This window comes from Pelophylax lessonae, assembly GCF_965119305.1.
Source record: "Pelophylax lessonae genome assembly, chromosome: 4".
NCBI classification, from domain to species: Eukaryota; Metazoa; Chordata; class Amphibia; order Anura; family Ranidae; genus Pelophylax; species Pelophylax lessonae.
The window spans coordinates 503,295,614-503,323,208 of NC_138771.1; the positions used below are offsets into that span (position 1 = coordinate 503,295,614).

The window sequence follows — 27,595 nt, forward strand, 5'->3', positions numbered from 1 at the left end:
GGCAGAGTTTGATTTATTTTCAGGACACAAGCATGCAGGAATTATGTTTGCTAAACATCTTGGGATATATTGAGGGTGCGAGAGAGTTTAAACAAGTTTGGAGTTTCCCTTTAATTTCCTGCCTCCATGTGCCAATCTACAGGCTCCTCACCTTGACCTTGGCCGTTGCTGTCAATAGCACATACTCTGGAGCAGACAATGCTTCCTGTTTCTGCAGCTGTGACTGCTGACCAACCAGGAGGTTGAAGTGGGTGGCCAGATGTCGCCGTAAGAGGGTCTTATTCGGTGGGATGTTGAGCAATTGTGCCATCGTCTCCACATTAAACCGAGGCTCCAGCACCTGGAAAAATCACAGATATAGCAATTTTAGATTAATCCTTTTATTTGTTTTTCTTTTAAAGATGCTTGGTTAGATCCCAAGCATCAGTTTGGAAAATGTGCAAATATATTACGCATACACACATATACACTTTAAAGAGAATCCATCACTTTGCATATTTAGGGCAATCTTTTTGTTTGTGTTACATGTTATCAGTACTTACCATAAGACCGCCGTGTACCCCGCTACCCCTCAAGTTAGGGGCATATTCTGCTAAATCCACAGACCGCAGCCACTCCATGACTCGGTGATTGGTCCACTGGGCCACCTCAGAGGGTGAAATGTTACTCTACAAGAAGGCCAAACAGAACAAAATTATCAGCTGTCAGTTTTATCTTTAAGAACAAGTATAGGTACCCAAATAGGTTTAGGAACAGCAGGACTCCAGAGCAAGCAATGGAGGTGCTGGAAAAGAGAAAGAATACAGAGGCCTCTAAGTGCAGACTATTGTACATTTATTCAAAGCAAAGGGTGTAAAATCAACTCACATTTGGTAAAAAAAAAATAGGTACATCATTAGTCCATGCCCTGTGGAATGAAGGTCAGCACTCACACTGTAGAGGTTAGAACTGCCGCTTGGCTGGATCCAGAAGCCAGCTGTATGAGGATAGGAGCCAGGAGAGAGGGCTGGAACACTTGTGGAGCGCAGCGTCAAGCGCGATTATGTAACCAGGCATATCGTGACGCATTTGAGGGTGTACACTGAGGACAGCTAGTCAAGCGTGCGCCTTTTTTTTTTTTTTCAAGCTACCGGTATTGGACTAAAGATGCCTTTATATAGTGCTATCTATTGAATAATAGATAACTCCAGCTGAGTGGCGGTTCTAACCTTCATCCCACTAATTATGTGCCTATTTTATCCTACCAAATGTGAGTTGATATTACACCCTTTGCTTTGAATAAAATGTACAATAGTCTGCACTGAGAGGCGCCTCTGTATTTTTTCTTATTTTTTTTTTTTTTTACATGCTTTCTGGAGGCCGCTTCTGCTCCCCACAAGAGGCTTGCACTGATATGCTGACATTCCTGTGCTCATGGGACTCCACTTTTGGATGGATTTGTTTTTGTTTGGTTTTAGGTTTTTTCTTTTTAAACTTTATCCACTGGACTCTGCATATAGATGGTTCTTTGCAATTAGTGGTCCTAATAATTGTGCCATACTCTATTCCCATTTTGATGGAGGTACTGGAATCTGAGCCAATGATGGTTACTACAGTTTTTCTTTCTGTATTGTGCAGTGTTATCAGTCTAACACTAAACATGATTACAGGAGGGGATGCACAGAGGTGGCTTCATTCATGTGCTGCTGCTTCTTCACTGTCCAATCAGAAAGTGTTTTTTACAGGAAGCAGTCTCAAGTTGGCTGCTCGCCTCTCTTCCTAAGCAATTTTACATTAGAGATTACAAGGCTAGCAGGCTGCCACATCACTGCTATGAGGGACAAGCTGAGCTGACAAACTGCTGAGAGAAGGAAGCATGGGGACCTGAGCTGTAGTGTCAAAGGGAGGAGGGAGCATTGGGAGCTGGGCTGTTGAATCACAGCTGGGAGGGGGCAAAGGGAGCTGAGGAGTCACTGTTGGGAGGGGTTAGCTGAGCTCCTGAAACAAAATCCCAAAAACTTTGTGAGATTTGGTCAGTAAGCGCTTGTTTGAAAGATTCTTGAAGAATAAGTAAAATATCTGAAAATCTACAGCCTGTCCAAAGTCCATCTTTAAGTACTAGCGATATTTGTGAGACCTGATGTACACTATACCACAGTGGAATAAATAGGGAGCAAATTTAGATTTTATCTGGGGAGACCCTTAGCGTCGGTTCACACTACGGCGATCCGACTTAGGGGGCGACCTCTGAAGTCACGTGCACCGCGACTTCGGCACGACTTGCACGTACTTCATTTTATGAATGTCTATGCAAGTCGCTCCAGGTCGCCCCGAAGTAGTACAGGACCCTTTTTCTAAGTCGGAGCGACTTGTGTCGCTCCTATTAGAACCGTTCCTGTACTACACTATGGGAGCGACGGTGCGTGACTTGTCAGGCTGACCAAGTCGCCTGACAAGTCGTACCAGTGTGAATGCAGTCTAATAGTATGGGACTAACTTGAAGTAAAGAATTAGCAGATACTGAAGTCTGGATTACCTCATCGGAAGGTCTCCTGCGCAGGCAGTTGGGTTCAAAGCTGTTTATCCGCAGAACCTGTATGGCACGTTTAATACTTAGGTGGTGGAGGACGCTTACAACTTTCAAAGACAGCAAATCATCCTGGGAAATAAGACAGACAAAAATCAATAAAGAATTGATAAAACTTCACATTACAATGGATGAAGATAGCAAAAGGTGTTAAGTGCAGTTTAGTAAAAAAAATTATGAAAGAAAGCCTAGACTATATGGCTAAAAATATATGAACACCTACCAATTTAGGGATTCCTACCAAGAATAATAAAGTAGCTCTTTAAAACCTCACATAACTGTTCATATGCGGATATTTCAAAAGTAATTTTTAGTCCTTCCACTTTCATTAAGATAATCCCTGGTGATTCTGCCATGAAGGTCCTTATCTGGTAATCCAGGTATTTCTGCGAAAGGGTGTCACCATTCTGTCCCGTCACATGCTGTCCCTGGTGGAGACTATACGTGACCTGCCAACACATATTGAGCACACATGGTCCACGATTGCTGCCATCAGGAATCTGCTCCAGAGTAATGATGTACTCTACAAACTATATAGCAACCTAGGTTGTTTGTTCTGTGCACCACTTGTGAACATTTCTGCACTAGTGGACCCTGAAATCCCAGCCCAGTTATGCAAATCCTTTTCCTGACCAAGAGCATACAAGCCTGTCACTTCTAATGTAAGCGTTTTCTTAACTCAGCTTCTAGCTGGAATGCATCTCAGCATAAAGACCTTATCACTGGCAGAAAGTCATGACTTTTGCAGAAATACATAAGTGGACTTAAAACCATTTTATATACCAGTCTGGGTGACACAGTTAAATATCAGAAAGGGTGTCACTGGGTGAAAACGCCTTTTCACAAGCTTCCTGCCAAGGTAAGCAGTACTATTTGCACTGAGATTAGGATATTTGTAGGAGTAACACATCAGTAAACACTTCCAGTGGCTGAATCTCAACAGAGTGCACACGGTTCATCTCACCAGATCAGCAATGAGCAAAGCTCATGTGACAGAGGGCAAGAAATAGGATGGAAATAGTGTTTGCCAAAAAATATGACTCAATAGATGATCACCCATTTCAAAAAAAAGATCAATAAACTAGGAAGGTTGTAAAAATATATATATGCTGTGTACAGAAACTGAAATAAAAAAACTGTGGTTTTCAAGGTCAAGAACAATTACAATGTATCCTAAATAATGTCCAAAATGATCTAGGATAAAGTCCACATAAAAGAGCTGAAAAGCCTGTGATTAACAAGTCCAACTATGTAGCCATATACCTTATTTTCTTGTTTACGTCTTACACAGTGCAGCACTTTTTATACATTGATAGTTTAATTGATTACACCTTTATGTGTTAGCTAATTTTGATGGCTAGTGTGCAGAATTTTTGGTATTTTTATAAATTAGGAGGCTTACATATATTTAAAAGATAACATGCAGCGATTATTTTAGTTATGGTCAGAACAAAAAAAAAAAAAGGAATACATCTATCGATATACACACCCCCTATATACTAAATATATTGTTAAATACACTGAATTTTATGGTTTTGCACCAACAGATGGAAGTTGTAGACTTTTTTCCTGGTTTTCCTTTTCCCATTTCTCCTTACCTCCTGTTGTAAGTACTGTAAGAACTCCCTGACAGGGCTGACAACACTGCTTGATATTTCAGTGCAAAAGAGGAACATTGTCAGTTCACTACAAGTCAAGAGCTCACCGAATTTCTGGCAGTTTAACAGGAATTTTTCTGTAGCTTTTATAAGGCATGGAGAAATATGCATGTATTGCAGGGATGTACTGCACAAATTTTTTTTTTTCCAGAGACACATTTTAACCACTTCCATACAGAGCAGTTACACCCCCTTCCTGCCCAGACCAATTTTCAGCTTTCAGCGCTCTCACAATTTGAATGATACTCAGTCATACAACATTGTACCCAATCAAATTTTTTATCATTTCACACAAATAGAGCTTTCTTTTGGTGGTATTTAATCACCACTGTGTTTTTTATTTTTTGCAATATAAATGAAAAAAGAGCAAAACTTTTGAAAAAAAAAAAACACATTTTGTTTTAGTTTCTATTATAAGATTTGGCAAATAAGTAATTTTTTTTTCATAAATTTGGGCCAAAATTTATACTTCTACATATCTTTGGTAAAAATAACCCAAATTGTGGTGGTAATGTGGTTATTATTTAGTCTGTGTGAAAAGTTAGAGTCTACTGGCTATGGTGCCAATCATTGAAAATTGGTCACACCTGATGTTCCCGACGACCTCTCTCATTTCTTGAGGCTCTGAAATGTCAGGACAGTACCAAAACCCCCTAAATTACCCCTTTTTGAAAAGTAGGCATTCCAGGGTATTTAGTAAGAGGCATGGTGAGTTTTTTGAAGTTGTAATTTTTCCCACAATTCTTGGGAAAATGAATAATTTTTCTTTTACACAAAATTGTCATAACAACAAGTTATTTCTCACACACAGTATATGCATACTTGCAATTACACCCTAAAACACATTCTGCTACTCCTCCTGAGTATGGGGATACCACATGTGTGAGACTTTTACACAGCCTGGCCACATACAGAGACCCAACATTCAAGGAGCACCGTCAGGTGTTCTAGGAGCATAAATTACACATATAATTTCCTAACGACCTATCACACTTTTGAAGGCACAGAGCTCCAGGACAATGGAATTACCCACAAAATGACCCCATTTTGGAAAGCAAACACCCAACATATATTCTATGAGCATAATGAGTCTTTTGAACAAGTAATTTTTTTCCACAAGTTTTTGGAAAATGTGGAAAGAAAATGAAAACGCATTTTTTTTTTTTTTTACACAAAGTTGTCAATTTATAAAGATATTTCTAACACATAGCATGTACATAGCAAAAATGACACCCCAAAATACATTCTACTACTCCTCCTGAGTATGGCGATACCACATATGTGGGACTTTGTCACAGCATAACCACATACAGAGGCCCAACATGCAAGGAGCACCGTTCGGTGTTCTAGGAACATAAATTACACATATAATTTCATTACAACCTATCACACTTTTGAAGGCCCTGGAACCCCAAGACAATGGAAACACCCACAAAATGACCCCATTTTGGAAAGCAAACACCCCAACACATAATCTAGGAGGCATGGGCTGCAGATAGGTACTCAGGTACTCTGATGAGCTTCAGAGAGGTACTCGGGTAATCTGATGGGGTGCAGATAGGTACTCGGGCACTCTGATGACAGGTACCTGTCACCAGAGTACCCGAGTACCTGTCACCAGAGTACCCGAGTACCTGTCACCAGAGTACCCGAGTACCTGTCACCAGAGTACCTGATGGGCTGGTGACAGGTACTTGGGTACTCTGGTGAAAGGTACTTGGGTACTCTGGTGAAAGGTACTTGGGTACTCTGGTCACAGGTACTTGGGTACTCTGGTCACAGGTACTTGGGTACTCTGGTCACAGGTACTCTGGTCACAGGTACTCGGGTACTTTGAGTACCTGTCAACAGAGTACCCAAGTACCTGTCAACAGAGTACCCAAGTACCTGTCAACAGAGTACCCAAGTACCTGTCAACAGAGTACCTGATGGGCTGGTGACAGGTGCCCGGGTACTTTGATGGACCGGTGACAGGTACTTTGATGGGCTAGTGACAGGTACTTTGATGGGCTAGTGACAGGTACTTTGATGGGCTAGTGACAGGTACTTTGATGGGCTAGTGACAGGTACTTTGATGGGCTAGTGACAGGTACTTTGATGGGCTAGTGACAGGTACTTTGATGGGCTAGTGACAGGTACTTTGATGGGCTAGTGACAGGTACTTTGATGGGCTAGTGACAGGTCCTCTTTATGGGGGGGGGCAAACAGTGTGTTTTGGGGTGCACTATAATCGATAACTAGCTGTTACCACAATCTCCTCCTCACACAGGAGCAGTGTGTGAGGAGGAGAACACGGTAACAGCTAGTTACCGTGTTCTCTGTTGACATTCTGTGACCAGCTGTGATTGACAGCCGGTCACATGGTAAAAAGCCAATTTCATTGGCTCTTTACCTAGATTGGGGATTGGCTCTGTCCGAGGGAAGAGCCTCGCCCCGGGGGCGCGCATTGCAGAGAGAACGAGCGGCTCGTGCTGGTGCCGCTCATGTGATAGGCTGTGATTGACACAGCCGATCACGTGGTAAACAGCCAATTTTCATTGGCTGTTTACCTTGATCAGGGATGGGCTATGTCCGAGGGAGGAGCCTCATCCCTGATCGCCGGGCTGCGCACCCCCAGGGGCGCACAGTAGCGGCAAGACCGGGCCGCCATCATATGACGTCAGCCCAAATCGACAAAAGCTTTCTGCCGCCGTCATTTTACGACGCGGTATTGAAGTGGTTAAATGTAAGCAGTGAGGAAACTTACCACGGTCATATAATGCAGCATTCGTCCATCGACCTTTGCCTCATCAAACTGCGTCTTGTACTGGGGGAGCCCTATATCGTCCAGCCACCCTAGAAAATCCATAAAGATTATTGTTACCAAGTTACAGTATCAGAAAGGAAAAACAAATATCTGATGTCTAACAACCTGGGATGCTACAGGGCCTATTAAAAGCAATGTTCATTCTTTGTTCTAAATCACACTACACTACCTGGTCATGTCACCAAAACTGGAAAAACAGAGGAAACTCCCCAACAGTGAAACCTACAAGAAGCAAAACCCAAAAGAGGTACCACATGCTCAAGACACCCTTAAAATAATTCCTAGGTGGCTCTTCTGTGAAAAGAAAGGATAACACAGGATATGGCCCCACCGAGTATTGCAGGGTAAAGCCAGGATGCCTCCAGGGCATAAAGAATAGTAGTAATAAAGACAAGTCAAAAGAAATGACTTACGTGTGACCCACTTGTAGTCCAATTTTCCATAGTTACTGTCATCTTCAGATCCTAGGGACTGCAGAGCCAGCTGAAGCTTCTTCCGATGTAATGGGTGTTTAATACCCAGTTCCTAAAGAGATAAGACAGCGACGTTGAAAAACATTTCAGTGTTAAACACTTCTTACAAACCTTTCTTATTAAGTAGAATGATAGAGGCTACAAAATATGATTTCATCACCTAAACAAAGCACCAATGTTTTGCTGCTCAGAAAAAAGTTCCAATGTAAGGCAGACCATACATTTTGGTTCAACCAGGATATTGAACGATAAAAAAAAAAAAAAGGATGATTCCCCTAACCACACATTAAATGTGGATAGGGGAATCCTCCCACTGCGCTACTGTTCTGACCGCGGGAAGCATTCTCCGCTGGCACTGATCAATCAGGAAAAGCCCGACAGGTTGGTTGTACAGTAGTCAACTGGTAGAGCGACTTCAGTATAACTAGGGTGCCTATACATGAATCAAAATTTGTCCAGCAGGCTCCACCCACTACAGGCTGCCTGCAGAAAAGTACAGGAGGAGGCAGAGACAAGACCAGTCATTCTGCACAAGGAGAGGGAGAAGCAGTGACTGGTCTTTATTGCAGGAAGCTCCTGCACAGAGGCAACACTATATACTGGAATACTGCACGGATCTGAAAAAATACACAATGGGGTTGATTTACTAAAACTGGAGAGTGCAAAATATGGTACAGCTGTGCATAGTGGCCATTCAGCTTCTAACTTCAGCTTGTTCAATTAAGTTTTTTTGCACAGCTGACCCAGATTTTGCACTTGCCAGTTTTAGTAAATCACCCAAGATTCAAGTAAGAAGACACATGCCCTGTGAATTTGGAATTTTTGCCTTTAACGGCGTTCAGCTTTAAAGTTTGTCAGGCTTTTTTAAAAAATTTTTGTGATCCCAATGGGGAGATTTTCCCTCCCTTCCTCTCCCTGTGACAAGACAGAAGGGGAGTGGCTCTTCCTGTCCTTTATCCAGAGCAAAACAGGTTTTGGATGGAGTTCTGTTTTAAGATATAGTTGAACTAAACTATTTTTGCTTGAAGGTCAACTTTATATACTGGATTTTGTTTTCTTCTATTAAGTAGCCATTTCCACTATGTAGCTTTGCTGGCAGTTCCCAGCTGGTATAGATACATGTTATGGTATATTACTGACAATAGGGCCTCTGCAGAGACTGGGTCCGGCCTCACCTTCTCCAGGTCTTGCTGGGACGCATGCAGTAGCGTTTGCCCCGAGACAATCCATTGCTTGCAGCTGTTAACATAGCTTCCCAGCCCTTGGTCCCTCAGCCAGGTGCATACCTGCTCCTTCGACCACTTGGCAAACGGCGTGTCCAAATCACTGCAGGATCAGAATAACACTTACACAGTTCAGGTTACAGCTTCGTATTTACATGTACAAGGTATTGGATAGGCAGTGGACTGGAATTTACTTAACTTTAGGTTACTTTAAATAACAGCCTAATAGCATAAATTAAAATAAATCTCTAATGTGATAAAAAGCCATCAACACTGAGGACTTGTATAACAAAGTGTTCAAAGTATATGGCCCATTAAAAAATAGTTAAACCCAGAATTTCATATTCCTGATAGTGCCTGATGTACCATGTACTTGTAGGATAATGTATCGTGTTCTTTTTGTATTGCTTCCTTTGTGTGAAACACCTGTTGATCCTTTCAGTCCCCCTGCTTTGCAATTAAAAAAAAAAAAAAAAAAAATGACCACACTAGGCATGTTAGCATAGTGCGGTGAGTTTTCTGGCTGTGCTGAGAACTAAGCCTGCTCTCCTCCAATGATCAGACTGGCGCAGGCATGCCCTCCCCGCACAGCCATTTACTGGGAAGACCAGTTTCCTGCTGTTTCTGTTCCCCTAGCTCTCCCATATTCTTATGCAGCTGAGAACAGAGAATATGTAATCACTTATAAAAAAAAAGGGGGAACAAAATGGGATCTTTGACTTGCCATGAAATCCATTTCTCTGATGTTTATTGACGGACACAGCTCCTCATCTTCTTGACTATGTGGGACTTCCCAAAGCAGTGTCAAACATGAGGGGTGGGACACAGCAAGAAAAAATACTTCCCAAGGCTAAACATAGCCAACCAGGTAACATGGAGCTCAAGCATAAAACAACTGGAGCTCATGTGAAAAAAAAATTAAAAACACCCTCAAAGAGATCAAAGTCCTCTAAATGGCAGCCTGCAAAACTTTGCGGCCAAAGGAAGCATCCGCAGAAGTCAACACATCCACCTTATAAAACTTTGTGAACGTGTGCACAGATGACCAGGTAGCCGCCTTGCAAACCTGCAACAATGACGCCTGATGACGGAAGGCCCAATAGGCACTAAGCGCCTGAGTAGAGTGCGCCTTAACAGGGAAAGAAGGAACTTGACCCTTAATGGAATAAGCCTGAATCACTGTCTGTCTGATCCTTCTGGAAATGGTAGCAGCAGAAACAGCCAACCCTTTGCGAGGTCCATCCATGGGGACAAATAGTGAGTCTGACTTCCTAAAAGACTCCGTAGCGGTCAGGTATACCCTGATTGCCCGAACCACATCCAGGGAATGCAAGGCAATTTCCTTAGGATGCTGAGGCCTGGGACACAGGGAAGGCAACACAAAGTCTTCATTAAATGACAATCAGAGATGACCTTTGGAAGGAACGACGGACATGGACGAAGAACCACCTTATCCCTGTGAACCACCAGGTAAGGTGAACGACAAGACAGCACCGCCAGCTCTGACACCCTGTGCGCATAAGTAATAGCCACCAAAAAGGCCACCTACTGGGACAACGTAAGCAGGGGAACCTCCCAATTATTTTCAAAAGGAGGCTTCTGGAGAACCGACACCACCAAACTGATCCACGGAGACCACACTGGAGGAGCTACGTGTCGAACTCCCTGGATGAAAGGTACACACCAAGGAATGTGTGGCCAATGGACGTTGAAAGAGAACCACCAATGCCGAAACCTGGCCCTTGATGGTACTCAAGGCCAGGCGCTGCTCAACCTCCTGTTGGAGGAAAGCCAAGATTCGATCCACTGAAAAGGAGCGAGGGTGAACCCCAAGAGACTCACACCATGCAATGTACGTCTTCAAAGTGCGATGGTAAATCTTTCTAGAGATAGATTTTCTAGCCTTTAAGAGTGTAGGAATCACTGATACGATACCGACTCCAAGGAGCCACTAAGACGTCTGTGGCATCGGATAGAGGATCCTGAGACTGTGCCACAAACCTCTGTACTTTCCTGTTGAGACGAGAGGCCAACAGATCCACCTCAGGAGTACCCCACTGGAGAAACAGCCGATGAAACACCTCCGGATGAAGTGACCATTCCCCCTGTTCCAACAACCGTCGACTGAAGTAATCCGCTTGCCAATTTACCACCCCCGGAATGTGCACAGCAGAGAGGGCTGGAACAAAACTTTCTGCCCACCCTAGTATATCAGCTACTTCCCGAGCTGCCAAGGCACTTGTACCCCCTTGGTGATTGACATAAGCCATGGCATTGTCCAACAATTCATACTGGACACCCCTGAAGACGAATCGTATAATGATCCAGACAAACAATGATCGCTCAGAGTTACAGTTCATCGATTGATAGTCTGGACTCTTCCCGAGTCCAGACCCCCTGGGCACAATCCGTCCCGAGGACGCCTCCCCAACCAGACAGGCTGGCATCCGTGGTGACGACAGTCCAGTACAGGGGAAGAAAAGATTTTCCCTGACAAAGTACCGGAGAACGAAGCCACCAAACCAGGGACCTTCTCATACTCCAGCTCAACAGGACCTAGAGACTGAGGATTCTTGTTCCATATTATCAGGATCTCTTATTGCAGAGATCTCGTGTGGAACTGAGCAAATGGAACTGCCTCAAAAATTAGACACCATCAGGCCCAGCACCCGCAAGCAAGTCCGAAAAGATGACCGTCTGCTGGACAGCAGAAGCTAAATTGCCTCCAGCAATTTCTGGAGTTTTTCCAGAGGAAGAAACTCCCTGGCCGAGGCAGAGTCAGACCCATATAGTCCACACTGGTGGACGGAACCAGAGCAGACTTCTGAAGATTCAGAATCCAACCGAACTCCTGCAAAGTAATCTTCAAGTTGTCCAGAAGAGAAGTCGGAGACTCTGCTCGCAAGAGGGAGATCGTCCAGGTACCCCAGTACCGCGATCCCCGCTGACGCAACAATGTTAGCCCTGGGGCCAATACTTTTGTGAAGACCTGAGGAGCAGAGGCGAGGCCAAAGGGTAACGCCACAAACTGATAATGCTCCTTGCTCACGGCAAAGTAGAGAAGCGCTGGTGGCCGGCACATATTGGGATGTGAAGGTAGGCATCCTTGATGTTGATTGAAGTGAGGAAACCAACCACTTTTAGGGACGCCACTACCGTGCAAATGGATTCTATTCAGAACTTCCGTACCCGCACAAAGCAGTTTAGCGGCTTAAGGTCCAGAATTGGACGTACCTCGGCTTCCTTCCTGGGAACTGTAAAAAGGGTTTGAGTAAAAACCTTGAAAACGTTCCGATGTCGGAACTGAACAATCGCCCCTTGAAGTAATAAGTCTGGTACTGCCCCAAAGAGATCCCCTAATCTAGGGACGAGCACAGGTTGGAAGGAAAGAATCTTTCTGGAGGATGAGATCGAACCTTGAGCTTGTAGCCGGAGCGAATTACTTCGTAGACCCACTTGTCCTGTATCAGGAAGGTCCACGGATCCGGAAACCAGCAAAGACATCACCCCACCCCAGACACAGATGAGGGCGCCCCTTTATGCAGAGGAAACATTGTCTGCAGGTCTGGCAGAACCCGCTCGTGACTTGCCAGACCAGGTCCTCTTAGAACCCCTGGCGGAGGCCCTAAAGGGCTTGGAACCCTTGTCTTGAGACCCTGAGGGACGAAAAGTCCGCTTGTGAGCCGAAAAGAAAGGCTCCTGTCTGCAACAGGGCTCCTTACTCTTGGAAGCCTGTGGAAGAAGAGTACTCTTTCCCCCTGTGAGGCCTTTAATGACGTCATCCAAGGAAGCTCCAAACAGGCGAAAACCCACAAATGGAAGATCGGATAAGGCCTTCTTAGAGGCCTGGTCCGCAGACCAGCATTTCAGCCAGATAATATGCGGCAGGACCACTGCTGGGACAGACAGTCTAGAAATCAAGGGAGTCGGCATCCAAAGAGACGTCACAGAAACTGTAGCCCTGCCCTTGGACCAACTGATCCGCCAGCTCCGCAAAGGCAGGGGGGGGAGCTGTTCCCCTTCCAGGTCCCGGCGTAGAAATTTTGCCCACTCAGTCATAGCTCGCAACACCCGGGCAATAGTAAAGTCCGGCCTAAGTGCCAAACCAGCCACAGTGAACATATGGCGGGTCAAGGTCTCAGAAGTGCCGAACCAGCCACAGTGAACATATGGCGGGTCAAGGTCTCAGATCTCCCATCAGCCAGATCTGTAAAGACCGGTGACTCTTCTACCGGAATTAAGGTGACTTTATTCAACCTGGAAACCAGGGAATCCTCATAAGGGAACTGCATTACAAAACGCTTAGGGATTGCAAAAGTGCATTTTGGGCACCCCACTGTTTTGTGACAATATTGTCAGAAAGCTGGAAAGGGGAAGAACTTCACTACCTTGGAGGACCTGAGGGTGCCAAAGGTGACCCGCGCCACTGATGCTGCGTTAGTCACATCCTCCATCTTTATGGTTTCCCTCACTGATACAAACAGCAGATCCACTAGCGTCTTTTCATGCACAACTAGAGGAGCAGAGGAATCATCCTCACTATCTGAGCAAGCACCCAGAAGGGTAACTCGCATCTGCAGCGGCCGAATCAGATTCAGGATCTGATGAGACAGAGGAAGCAGGTGAAGGAGGGGGATGCTTTTGCTAGCCCGTGTTCCGAGAACCAAATCTACCTTGGACACCAAGGACTCCAGGCAGCCATCAGTGCAGTCAGTTGTCAGGACCGGGAGGCCCGGCAGCCTCTGAGAGGGTATCAGGTGGTGAAATATGCTCTAGGGCAGTGGTCCTCAACCCTGACCTACAGGGCCCACTAACAGGCCAGGTTTGCAAGATAACTGAAATACATCCCAGGTGATATAATTTGCTGCTCAGTGATTGCAGTACTCTAGTCTGCATCTCCCCAAGGTAATACTTAAAATCTGGCCTGTTAGTGGGCCCTGAGGACTGGAGTTGAGGACCACTGCTCTAGGGACTCAATTAATGGAGAGGGGAACCCAACAAAAAACTCGCCACCACCGATCAGGCACTTACCTCAACGAACTGCACACCATGCAGGGATCAGGAAGAGCAATATCCAGGGATCAGCACTAGGGGAGGAGGAGGGGGTCCCACTGCCGAGCATCGCCCATCTGGCTTCAAAAATATGGCCACCGCTATTTTCAATGGGAAACCACAAGAAAATGGCAGCCGAGGCTACACAAACATGGCCGCAGATCTGTAGCATAAAAAGCTACAAGAAAATGGCGGCACCATGTGGCTCCTGAAGGGGACCCAAGGAGCTCAAAAACAATCCCAACAAGAAGAAGGGGTCCTGGCAGGCGCCCCCACCTGGCCCAACCCCCTCCCAAAGTTAAAAGTTCCCCACCCACCCCCATCGCCAGCTCAACACCCCAGACCCACCTAAAATGGTATGCACACCCCATGGGGGGGGGGGGGGGCAGATGGGGGGTGACCAATGCAGATCCTCATCAGGAACAAAATAAAGAGAGGAAAATATTCCACCTAAAAGAAAAAAAAAAAAAAAATAGCCAGGACCAGAGATTCCAGCAAGGTACTAGGTCCTTACTCCTGACTAGGCAGGAAAAAATTGAGTACCTATAGTAGAGTAGGAGTATACCCCCTGGGACTGCCCCATAGGTGTAGTCCAGTTCTTTTCTGCCTAGGGGCAGTATAACCCACGTAGTCAAGAAGATGAGGAGCTGTGTCCGTCAATGAGCAAAAGAGTTGCTTTACCTTTCATTTCTATTTTAAAATGAATGGGTTGTTTTACAAGGTGAGGGTTTACATATACTTTAAAGTGCAAAACAAGCAAGCTGCAGAAAGTTTACGTGCATAGCCCTTCATATAAAATTGCAATGTTTCAAGCTCTGTTTGGGCTCTTACAAGCATGAAGTATTTAATATGGTGGAATAGGCACTAATTTTCTGCTGCTTGTTTGTTTTGCACTTTAATAGAGCTGAACATAGCTATATGTAATAAACATTTCTGTAAACAAGCAATTTATTGCACAGATAAAAAGGAAGGTCTGTGCTCCAAGCCATTTAACATCTTTCTGCAGCTTAGTTAAACTAGTTAAAGCTGGATACACACAATACAATTTTCTTTAGATTTTTTCCTTTAGATTTACCAAAACCATACAATATGACGTCAAACCTAAACACTTTCAATTTGTTTGCAATCAGGCAGGCCCTTGCACTACATGGCTGAAGGTAAATCTAAAGTAAATCTAACAACGAAAGTTGTATAGTGTGTATCCAGCTTAGGCTTGTTGTGTAAAAGGAACAGCTGAGGAGTAGCTTCCAAGAGTTCCTTAAAGCCCAGTCCTGAACAGGCTGAGGTTTTCTTACAATAGTATAGCACCACCTCAAACTGAAGAACAAAGGTAAGATCATTGGTTATTATTGTACCAAGACCATTTCTGTGTGGCGGGATGCATGTATTAAATTTGTTTTCTGCAGGTAAAACCGTTTACACTCAAATCATGTGGCAAAATATTTCAAACTTTTTAGGAAAGCAGTGCTGAGATCTCAACAGCATAATTCTGGCTCTGTTCCTGCCCATTTTAAAGTTTTCAGTTGCCCCACCCACCATGGTGTCTTAACACTTCTCTGGTCTACTCAATGCAAAATAAATATGGAAGAGTGGAACCCCCTTGTGAAGATATGCAGACTCGGGCAATGAAAGTGCAATGATCTTACCGCCAGATGCATCCCTTAATTATACCTAAAGCACTTTAAGTCTTGGTATGGTTTGTGGCCTATTTGTCCCTGCACACACCTGGGTGTTTGACCAAGATCTCTGGATCTGCCCAATCTTGGCCTGGTAGTAGACCTGGTCCCTCACTTCCAGATGTATAAAGATACACAAATTGCATATATATAAGAAAACGTTTCTCCTGGAGTCAAAACTACCATATCCTTGAATTACCTTCAAAACTCTTCTATATTTCACTAAGGATTCACAGAAAGGCTATATGAACAGACCTGTGTGCTTGACTAAGATCTCTGGACCAGCCCAATCTTGGCCCGGCAGTGGACCTGGTCCCTCCCCTCTTGAACTCCTCCTCCGGGTAGTCATCGTCTTGGTTTAAATTGGTAGACTGACTCCTCTTCAGCCTGGAAAAAAAAAAAAATATAGACCAATATAGAGCATTCCAATCTTGCAGATCAATGTAATCACATTTTATAGGAGAAATCTGGGTGGTTCAATGGTCAAACACAGTTTATAGAAGAAACAGAAAGTTCCATGATCAGTTTACATAAATGAAAATTTGTAAGCACTGCTGTAAAGTTCAGGTACCTCCCAAACAGCTTTTTGATTCCCCGAGGCTTCTTTTTAGAATCTGGTGAAGATGGAGAGCTATGGGTGCTTCCTGCATCTGGTGAACGAGGGGAGGAAACTGCCAAGTCCAAGGCATCCGCAGACCCCTTCTCTGTCTCTGCTGTGAGAATTTAACAATAAAATCAGTTTCAATGGTAACCCAAAATTTCACTTATCTTTTCTATAATAATTGCTCATAAATTAAGTATTTCCTGTAAATCAACAGTTCCTTATCTAGTATCTTGGGAACTTGGGGCTTATGTTTACATGGTATGGCTTCTGAAGCTCTCCCTGTCCCTAATGTAGTGTACAGTGGGGGTAGTGGGAGGAGAGCCCCACACCAGCCATCTTCTTATTACTGCAAACCAGCCAGACCACAACAGGCCATATCTTCTCTGACTACTAGGGTGGGCGCCAGGGACAGCTTCAGGAACTGTAAAATCTAAACAGAAGTATTTTTTATTTTTTTGCAGGAAAATGGATTCTTTGAGGTACAGAAATGTATCTAAAGATTTACAGAAAACACACACACACACACACACACAAAGAAGTGTTGCAAACAACTTCCTACCTCTTCCATCGTGCAGCTTATCAACAGACCAGGGCTGAAAGCAAGAAACACATCACCTCCACATATGTGATGATTCAATGCCTTCAATGCCAGGAGTTATAAATGATGACTTCTTTGCTGCAATGCACTCATGTAAACCTAGCAGACCGCAAACTGCTAGAATAAGGAAGCCCCTTTGCTTAGCTCCTGTACAGACTGCATGTCTCCTGACCATATTCAAGAGACAAGGTAGGATTCAGGGATTGTTCCTAATGTGCATTCTGCCTTACACAGTTGCCTGTCTTGAAGAACTTGATTTGGATGGATAGGCAGAACATTTATTATCTCCATTGAATACACAAGTGTAGTGCAACATATTCATAATTTATGCCTTTCTGGAGCAAGTGCTATCCTTTTTCTCAGTCCTGGTCTGCAGAACCAGTACAGACAGCAAACAGGTTGAATGAAAACCATGCAATGTTTACACCAGCCAGGGCCTGTGTTGACAGCTCTCATAACACAAGAAAAGGCAGAAGGTTAGACCTGCAAAGCTTTTTTGGTATACCTGGATAAAATAGAACTTAAAGGTTTAAAATGTATGAGCTGATAACATGTAACAAACATGCATGTATTCTTAAAAATCACGTGACTGTTAGATTTGTAGTGAATATAAACATTTCCAGCTCTGTAGCAATCAATTAAATCTTGGAAGAAAGGAAGCATATACATAACTGGCTGCTCTGGGAATGTTGCACAACATTTTTTCCTAGTTGCATCCAGCACTGCATTGTATAGAGAACTTCCCTTACCTTTTGATCCTCACCAGCAATAATTACAATGAAGGCTTAATGAATATTATTTTGTTTCTTAGTAAGTCATGAGTTAATAAAACACCAAAAACAACAAACTATAAAAGGAGGTCAGAGAGAGAGAGAGTCAGGAGATTATTCTAAATAAACACACGGAATTAAAAAACTTTTGATATCACCACTAATTGTTATGTTCTATGCCCTTATGACATTTAGAAAAAAAAATAATTTATAGGGTTAAATCTCTCTTGCTGAGCTCCAAATAAAATTAGTGTTAGGTTTACAAAACCAGCATTGGACAAATTTGGCGAACCACGGAGCCAACGCCAAAAATGGCTTCTTTTCTCTGATTTTTTCTACAGTTGCCAATAGAAGATGCTTTTAAATGGCCTTATACTAGAGAGCTGGCCGGCTTTTGAATTCAACACAAGTTTGTCAATTCTTGAGTCAAACAGGTGCTATGCCCAGCGAATCGATTTGTAAACCAACTAAATCCAGCAAATCAATTTTTATCTTTATTAGTAAATAATGAGTTTACCTAAATATGCAGTTCTCAATCTGTGAAGAAGCCCCACAATGAATTTGGGCAATAAGTTTTATGAAATGTGCCTTCTGCTGCAGATTGGCCACATGTGCATTGTGTACAATGAGGTTAGTTGAAAATTCACGATCCCCAAAAAAAGATGAGATTTGACGAATTTACCCCATTTTGAAAACAAATTTAACCTTTACACGAAGCCAAAAAGGTGAGTTCTGTATCCCAGTAAAGGATTAGCTCTAGAAACTGTACATAAAGAAATTTTTCAGCTGTAAAGAGAACCGGTGACATTAAAGGACAGTCGAACGCAGGCGTGGAATCGGATGATGTCCCCCAGTTCAGCTTTAAGCCCAAATACACTGGACACCTCAATGTCCCCTTATCTTGGGGGAAAAACAATAGAAACTGGACAAAGTTTGTGATCTGGTTAACATCATGGGGTGAATTTACTAAAAGAGTGCAAAATCTGGTGCAGCTCTGCATAGAAACCACTCAGCTTCCAGGTTTATTTTGTCTTAGCCTTATTGAACAAGCTGAAGTTATAAGCCGATTGATTACTAGGGATGTAACGATATCGAAGATATCGCATCGTCGTGGTCGTCTAGATATCGTCGTGGTCATGTCTTGATATCGTCGTGGTTGGGTTACAATATTAAAAAGGACAGGTGTCCGTCAAAAAGCAAGAGGAATAAACACAGTCCCGCGGAACAAATCATTGTTAACTACATAGACCAGAGTTTAAGGTTTTTTTTACTGTTTTTTTTTTTTCTTGCAATGTAGATATTTTGATCTTTCTGGTGAAAAACGTGAACATAAGCTAAATGATAGGTCAGTGTTTTTTTTTAAAGGCTTTTTGACTGACTATTTTATTTAAGTTATGTTCCTAAATACCAGTTTTAAAAGGCTGCCTTTATTTGCCTTGCACATTTAAACCTGACCTAACTTGATCTTTGTTTGCACTTAAAGAGAATTGCCTATTGTTTGTTTACAATTGTTCTAGCTGCTTCTTAACTTAAACATTGCACAGAAGAATCAGTTATGCAACCAAATATTACTATACAGAATATTGATGTTACTGACTACAACTTGCACTTGTGATCAGTGTTTTATGTTGTCATGGATCAATAAATACAACAATAAATTGCCTGTTGACTGGCAAAAGCAGAATAAATGTCGGTATTTTTTCGCTATTATCATCACAAACACTATCATGAGCTATTTAACAATACCATGAGCTTTTCCACAATATCGCAATAAATATCGTACCGTGAGGTCAATATCGAAATTGTATCGTACCGTGAGATTTTGATATCGTTACATCCCTATTGACTACCATGCACAGCTTCACCAGATTTTGCACTCTCCAGTTTTAGTAAATCAACCCCCATTTGTCTATGGCCTTCATAACCAACCCAATCTCAATTTATAGAATTCTAATTAATGGTAGATAAATTCAGATTTTTTGCAGTTTGTGACATTTCACGGTTGGATTAAGCCCCACAGACATAAAAATGCAATAATCTGCAATGCCAATGTTCACACAGGTCATGGTACATTACAAGAACAACAAATCACAAACATCTTCAAGGTTAATTCCATCAAAAACTGAGATCTCCACTTCTGGGTGGTTTAAACCACACTAGGATTTCTAAAGTGGAACTATAGGGAAAAAAATTAAGAGCATTATTATGCAGTCTATTTTACCACAGTAGTTTTTTTTTTTTTTTTTTTTTTTTTTTTGAGTCCCCCCTATGTTGTATTTCTACCAGTAGATCAATTATTTTTTAACTTTCTTTAACAGGCCAAGCTGTGCAGCAAAAGTGAAAGTTACAGGTATTGGGAAAAAACCACATAACACTTATTCGGGGGAGCTGCAAAGGTCAGCTTTTATTCAAATGGTTTAAACCTTTTTTCCAAAAGAAAAGCATTTGATGGAGTAAATTTCTCACATTTCATTTGAAATGAGTTGTCCACAGGGTGACAACACTGGTGTGGAATTTTAATGCAAAACAAACTGCATTGTCACTCTGTTACAGGAAGTGGGAATATATATATATATATATATATATATATATATATATATATACACATATACACATACACACACACACACATATATATATATATATATATATATATATATATATATATATATATATATATATATATATATATATATATATATATATATATATACATACATATACATATACATATACACACACACACACTGCAGTTGCAATGGTTAAAAAAGAATAAATACTATGTTGGAGGGGGTCTCAAAAACTCAAACCGATAAACGTTTATAGACAGACTGCGACAATTTCAATTTTGCCTATAGTTTCACTTTATGACTCTTGGAGACTGCAACAGCAAGCTTCATGTGTAGTGCTTTGCATATCGGGCACCCTTCAACGAGACCCTGATGAGTGCTTACACAGCCTGACTCCCAAATGATACATTTTTCCTACATTGTGCGGCGTCAATAGGAGTGTAATACACTAAGAATTTAGGAAAGCTATTTGTTGAAATCTCCAAGATACTAAAAGCAATGTCACACTAACCCACTCAGGCAATGTACTCGTGTTGCGCTGCAAAAGAAAAGTCCTGTGATTTCGGCACATCAGTGTGCACTGGCAGCTCATTCTTTTAAATTTTCTGACTTAACACAACACGTGTTAATGTACCGCAAAAATGAAAAATGGGCCCAACCACTCAAAAAAGGAATCAGTTTTTGGCGGAACTCCCCTAAAACAACAAATTTTACAAATACACAATTCGGCAAATTCTCATATTGGACACAAGATGGAGCTAGATTAGCTGAGCGGCTACGCATGTAAGGGTATTGGAGACTACTAATGTAAATATTAGCTGAAGGCTTCAAACATACACACATTAGTGATGGAGTAGGGGGTGGTTTGATTTTCTAGCTAGGTTTTAGCTAGGCGGCAAGGGTTAAGGGATGATAGGAACACAGCACAGAGGGTTGTTTTTTTTTTTTTTGGAGACATGCAGTTTTACTATACCTAAAGTGGGGGCGCTGGCACTTCGGCTGCGATCTTCAAAGTTCCATTAAGTGCGCAAAATCATACGCAGTAGAAAAAGAGTTTGTAGAGAGATGTTTAAAAATACTGAAAGAGAACAGTAGGGGGAGCAAGAGACACAGACACATACAAGAATCCTATGCCTATATAGGTTGTCGGATGCATAACGCTTTGTACTGACCAATCAAAATTCAATTTGATTCAAACAGCCAAGGAAAATGACAACTGACGTTTGAATCAAATTTTGGGCTGCAGGCAATACAAACAATTTTGTTTCTGCAGAAAGCCCTAAGGAAGAAACAAAGGATGAGACCGGGTATTTAATGTGAACACAGCCCCGTTCTCCCCATTTGAATAAGAACTACTAGTAAAAAGAAGGCTCATCATACAGAGGCATTCACACATAGATATGAATTTTACAAGACAGCATTTCACGCCGAGCTACGTTGTGTTTCAAGTGTTACCATCTCTAAGGGAGTTGCCCCTTTTTTTTTCTCTTTTTTTAAAGCCAAACTGATCTTTGAGTTTAAATAAATGAGCTAAATACATTCCAGGTGCATCAGAACAAAAAGGTATGTCAAGTCCTATGTTTCCGTCTTCTTTAGAAAGCATCTATAGCCCCAGTAAGAAAAGCATGCCCCTTGCCAGAATGTTGCAGGCATGGACCTTTGCTCTCTATGTGGAAGCAGGGGTCTCTCTGCAGGTCACAGCAAGAGCTCTCTAATCAGTAAGAATTAGGACTCAGCAGTGGATGTGTGGAACCTCTGCAGAGAGACCACTGCTTCCACACAGAGAACAATGCTCCTTCTCTGCAGTATTTTAGCCTTTTCTTAGTCAGGCTATGGCTGCTTTGAATTTGAAGTGGAACTTCACTCTTCCAATCAACATTGATTATTTTTAATCCTCATGCTGCTGGCATTAGTAAAAAGATAGGGAAGTATTCATATCATATTTGCTTGCATTAAAGTTTTTTTTTTACATTTCTTCAGTTACTTCCTAGTTTGCTGCCTAGGCAAAATATGTCCTACATCTCAGGAGTCTTTGGGAGAAAAGGAGGGGTTTTCTTAACTAAGCACACTCTCCTGCGTACATACTTAAGCTAAGGGCTGTAAGTAAATGTTACATGAATCCTCAGCACTTACTTAAAAAGGCCACGGCAGAAATGCTAGGGTTTTTTTCAAAGAGATATCTGGCCAAAATAAAGTATGAAGATGGATGGGGGGAGTTTGCTTTGACTATTAAAAATGAGAGAGCGTTTTTGGTTTGTAGTGCTCAGATGCAGCGAAGATCCGCTTTAGGAGGAATTAAACTATTAAAATAATGAACCCACTGCATACACTAAATATTTTCCTTAAAGTTAAAGAGCGGCTAATGAGTAATTAGAAAAAATAAATCCCTTGTTAAATAAAATCCACTTTACTAGTGTTAAAAAAGTTCTCTTGACATTGTAAAGGGTTAATAATTACATGTCTGATTTCTAGACTAGATATATGCGGCTAAAAAATCGAATGCACCCGATGCATTTTGGGGATTGTCAGATGCCTGGTCCCCCGCTGCATGCTGTGGTTCCTTCCTCAGGTCCCTGTGTCAATGTATCCTGGTAGTGATGTAGGGACTGAGGAGAGAAACCACAGAGCTCAGAGGGGGACCAGACACCCAGCACTCCTGGACGTGTCAGATGCTGCAGATATTTCTGTCTGTGTAACCCTTAAAGATAGCTGGGATTGACAGCGTGAGTGGAGCAGGTAGGTGTTATTCTTTTTATTTGAAGGAATGCTGCATGATCTTTGGTGTGGATCACAGTAAAACACACCACCCATATGGCAAAATGTGCTTAATAAAGAAAAAAAAAGCAGAGGAGTGAATCTAGCCTATATGTCATACAATAATGGAAGTATGGTACAGAATATGGCTTGGCCAAAAACACACTATAGCTTCCATGTAAAGTTTACATTGGATGTAGGATGAACCAGCTCTGGAGTGTAATTAGAAGCTTGCTGTCAGAATATATGAACATCCTGTTACATCACAGACCATGTTTAGTAAGAAGGCAAATCAGCACACTGATGGATGGAGTTAGACAGGGCCACTGTTTTCTACAGAAACCAACCCAGATGGCGAGGTGTTTTATCATACTTGCTTACATGTTTACTATCTGGACTACCCCCTGGACAATTCTGAAGAACTACAAGTCTCAGCAAACGCCAATCCTTGTCAGCAGTTAAGCTCGATGTTTTACAAGAACACAGACAGTTGCTTACCTAGATTTGGTGTGCTGGCAGTTTTCTTGGTGTTGCTTTTAAGCTTGAAGAACCCACGCCCGAATGATGACCTGGCTTTACGGGTGCCAAAGACCTCCTCTTCCCCTGCAGTACTATGTCCAGGGGGTCTTGGCGGGAGGGTCTCAAACTTTCCGGAATCTGGGGAAGCTGCCTTCTAAGAGGCAAACCAATTAAATTATTACAGATGTCCCTGTAAAAATGCAGTTTCACCAGTTCTCTTTCAGTGCAAGGAGGATGCAGAGAGGTCCTCTCCCTACATTACTCATCACGTGTTCAGGTACGTATGTCAACTTGTAGAAATATTAAGAGAAAAGGGAGAGGGAGCGGAAAGAGAGAGAGGCGAGGAGAGAAGAGAGAGAGAGAGAGAGAGAGAGGCGAGGAGAGAAGAGAGAGAGAGAGAGAGAGAGAGAGAGAGAGAGAGAGAGAGAGAGGCGAGGAGAGAAGAGAGAGAGAGAGAGAGGCGAGGAGAGAAGAGAGAGAGGCGAGGAGAGAAGAGAGAGAGAGAGAGAGAGAGAGAGAGAGAGAGAGAGAGAGGCGGGGAGAGAAGAGAGAGAGAGAGATAGAGAGAGAGAGAGGCGAGGAGAGAAGAGAGAGAGAGAGAGGCGAGGAGAGAAGAGAGAGAGAGAGAGAGAGAGAGAGAGAGAGGCGAGGAGAGAAGAGAGAGAGAGGCGAGGAGAGAAGAGAGAGAGAGAGAGAGGCGAGGAGAGAAGACAGAGAGAGAGGCGAGGAGAGAAGACAGAGAGAGAGGCGAGGGGAGAAGAGAGAGAGGCGAGGGGAGAAGAGAGAGAGAGAGGCGAGGAGAGAAGAGAGAGAGGCGAGGGGAGAAGAGAGAGAGGCGAGGGGAGAAGAGAGAGAGGCGAGGGGAGAAGAGAGAGAGAGAGAGAGAGAGAGGCGAGGAGAGAAGAGAGAGAGAGAGAGAGAGAGAGAGGCGAGGAGAGAAGAGAGAGAGAGAGGCGAGGAGAGAAGAGAGAGAGAGAGGCGAGGAGAGAAGAGAGAGAGAGAGGCGAGGAGAGAAGAGAGAGGCGAGGAGAGAAGAGAGAGAGAGAGGCGAGGAGAGAAGAGAGAGAGGCGAGGAGAGAATAGAGAGAGAGGCGAGGAGAGAAGAGAGAGAAATGGGAGAGAGAGGGGACAGAGAAATGGGAAAGAGACAGACAGGGATAGAGGGATGAGAAAGAGAGAGCCCCCAAATCAACCTATAACAACCCCTCAATTGCTTTGGCAATGCTATAATGTTACTTGATCCTCCCAAAAAAGCTAATGTAAATGGAAAGAGAGAGGATAGAGAGTGTGTGAGAAGGAAGAGAAAGAAGGAAATGCAAAGAGAAGATACAGAAAGTAAAAGAACAGAAAAAATTAAAAGCAAAAAAGGAACAGAATTAGGAGTCACAGAAAGAAGAAGAATTCTGAGAAATTACTTCAAAAGAAATCTCAGAAATGACTTTGATAAATAAAATCAAAAAATGCAAAAGAGAATATTTAAAAAAAAAAAAAAAAAAAAGAAACCACAAAAAATAAACCGAAAAGAAAAAAGCCAAACGACTTGAACTCTCACCTTTTCCGGTGTCTTCTTCAGGTTGTCTAAACTTCTTGATTTCTGTATAGGAGATCTGAAAGAAATACAGAGAGAATTCTAGGTAGACAAGTGACCCCTTACATGGTTATTCATTTATACCTCACCATACACTAATTTCTGCCAGGAGGCAAGATAGCTGTGAGAATTACATTGGTCAAAAACGTAAAAGCTGAACTCCAGGTTACCCGCCCAATCATTTCAATTTCTGTCCAGTCGAGATTTACACAGCTCTGCCACACAGCACAGCCCTGTCTGGCAGTGGGGGAGACCCGATTTTCTCTGCTGCAGTCAAATAACACCTACCTTGTTTATCCCCCAGCCTGTGACTGGGTAGTGAATGGAAAAGAAGTAAACTTAGAAGCTTATCTATCACTCTGCTCTTTCCTCCAATCAGCATGTCCACTACATCACACCAGATCATGCTGCTTCTCCTTCCCTTAGTCTGAGCTCTGCAAGAACCTGATTCCAAGTCACATTCAGGTGCTTATATTTAAAAAAAACATTTATTACCATATGGACCAATACAGAGTCATGTATGAAGTTCTGTTTTATGGGAAAGTTCCCTTTTTATTGTACAAATGCAATCATATGCTTTAGGATGCTTTGTACCTGCTGTTCATTTTCCGTGACTTTTCTTAATTTTCTTTTTTTTTTTTTTCTCGTATTTGTATGATGGCTCATTTGCTTCAAAAATGTGCCAAAATATTTAAAAGGGAACTATAATAACCTGTTTATATTTTGCCTTCCCTGGTTCCTCTCCCTTCCCATTATCAACGTGGCAAATTAATAAATAAAACCTTTTATTTATAATTACATATCTTATTTTAAATGCCATGACATCATAAAAGGGTCTCTATGTTTCCCTATACAATGCAGGTCATGGCTGGCGATTGCAGCCAGCACAGCTTCCTTTAAGACTAACTTCATCTTTAGCAATAGGATACATGTTCCACCTGTATTTAGGGTATAACATGTAGCTAAGCAACACCACCCCCTCCTCGGCACTACTCCCAACCCACCCCTCTCCAAGTGACAGTGTGCAGGGGTTCTTCTCCTCAACAACTGCTGTCACTTTTGAATTTAGCACAAGATCTGTCAAAGAACTACAAGTCCCATCAGCCATCACAGCAGGCGGAGTTTTGGTTCTCAATGGAATATGAATGCAGTAATCCGCACTCTCCTAATCTATTCACACTTCCCTCGGCTCTCCAACTGAAAGCCCTTAAAAAGAGGTACAGAGAGAGCTAGAGAGAGAGTGCAGAACACAGACATTGCACCCGCAATCCACTAATCGCGAATGCAATGCTTTTAGTGCTCTGTATATATATTGCAATATTATGGGCCATTCTTATGGCAATCAGCTCCCTATTAGGTCTGCATTCAGGGTGAAGTAGAAGGAGTCTGTTGTTCTTGGTGTCACGATGCAGACATTTTGACAAGGTATGAATGTACATGGGGGGGTCATTCTTATTCGGTGTTGCAGGTCCCCATCAGGTCCACACAGAGAGAAGCTCTTTCTGCCTGTGTATAATTTGAGTGGGGCTAATCAAATGCAACCATGCCCCCACCCCCCTACCAATGTTGTCATGCATTGTCAACATAGAAGTGTCATGAATCTGAAACAGACTCTTCCCCATTTGTCCCAGATGTAGACCTGAAGGGAGACGGACTACCTGCACAATTTGACGCTGACATTATGTGGGGTCAATAATTGGATGCCATTTTCCATCACCAGAGAGCAGGCAATTTCCACCGGCTGTGTCCTAGCAACTAGCTGGGCAGCAGCGACTGACGAAAAAAAGCTATTTATGCCATACGCAATTGTTCAAGTTACATCATACAAAGCACTTTTAACGCAGGATCTTGCCGACAGCAAGATCTTGCGTAAAAGCTGGCGCCTTTTTTCATCTGGCCGTGCACATGAGCCCTAAATGGAGATGCTTGTTCAAGTGACAACGGTCTAAGATAAGATTAACCTCACTTTTGAGTAATTTCATGCAGTAAAATGAATTTTACTCAATGGGACACAATCACCAAATCAACTAACAGAGGTTTTCAGACTCTCTTATCTATAAATAAGTTTAAAAAAAATATATATTGACATGGTTCTTTCAGAATGCTCTTGCGTAAGGCTGACCTGCCCCCCTCTGTTCCTTCCTCCAAAGCAGCAGTGACAACAGTATATCAGCGGGAACCGGCTGTGTGCTTATCTGTCATCTAGAAGAGGCTCCCATGTCAGGGACTCTTGGAGCTTCAAGCACAGACAAGATATTCTGAGTGTCTCCGTGCACATGTATGTGAAATATTTCCTTGTTAAACACAGGAAATGAACTTCTCTTGGGAAAACATACTCTTCCTATTAGTATGGGGGAATGTAAAACACATCAAATGTTATCTATATAAATCCTTCTCCAACTTCCACTGCAGGCCAAAGATGTCAAAACTCAAATCACACTCCCATCATTTCTAAAAATGAAGCCATGAAAAGGACACAGGGAGCAGATCCTACATAGATTTTGCTTCTGAATTTTATGGCGGCTGTTGATGTAGTGCAAAGGCCACCAGAGAAACCACAAACACCTTCCTCTTGATTGTCAGAGCAAGAGGGGATAAGTAAAGCATACTATCAGATACAGGGGGGATACACAGAAGTTATCGCCCCAAACCAGGATCGCAGGTGATGCAAGCTCCAGTCAGGTCACACCTTCACTTTCAATGCAAGTCTGGTAGGCTTGATAATAGAAAAACACTAT

The 27,595-nt window shown here is 42.7% G+C and overlaps 1 protein-coding gene across 8 annotated transcripts in view; it reads right to left on the minus strand.

The window, feature by feature from the left end:
* Nucleotides 1-27,595, minus strand: part of PPFIBP1 (PPFIA binding protein 1) — a 138,095-nt gene that overhangs the window by 8,204 nt on the left and 102,296 nt on the right. For 7 of the 8 annotated variants that reach the window (XM_082255339.1, XM_082255340.1, XM_082255338.1 and 4 more), the window contains 11 exons: nucleotides 24,822-24,876; nucleotides 23,249-23,423; nucleotides 20,970-21,002; nucleotides 16,026-16,167; nucleotides 15,710-15,841; nucleotides 8,679-8,829; nucleotides 7,444-7,555; nucleotides 6,971-7,059; nucleotides 2,516-2,638; nucleotides 543-668; nucleotides 152-340 (listed from right to left, as the gene is read on the minus strand). In XM_082255339.1, coding sequence (XP_082111465.1) covers nucleotides 152-340; nucleotides 543-668; nucleotides 2,516-2,638; nucleotides 6,971-7,059; nucleotides 7,444-7,555; nucleotides 8,679-8,829; nucleotides 15,710-15,841; nucleotides 16,026-16,167; nucleotides 20,970-21,002; nucleotides 23,249-23,423; nucleotides 24,822-24,876 — 1,327 coding nt within the window. The remainder of the gene's footprint in view (nucleotides 1-151; nucleotides 341-542; nucleotides 669-2,515; nucleotides 2,639-6,970; nucleotides 7,060-7,443; nucleotides 7,556-8,678; nucleotides 8,830-15,709; nucleotides 15,842-16,025; nucleotides 16,168-20,969; nucleotides 21,003-23,248; nucleotides 23,424-24,821; nucleotides 24,877-27,595) is intronic. The other variant, XM_082255336.1, reaches the window with a different exon arrangement.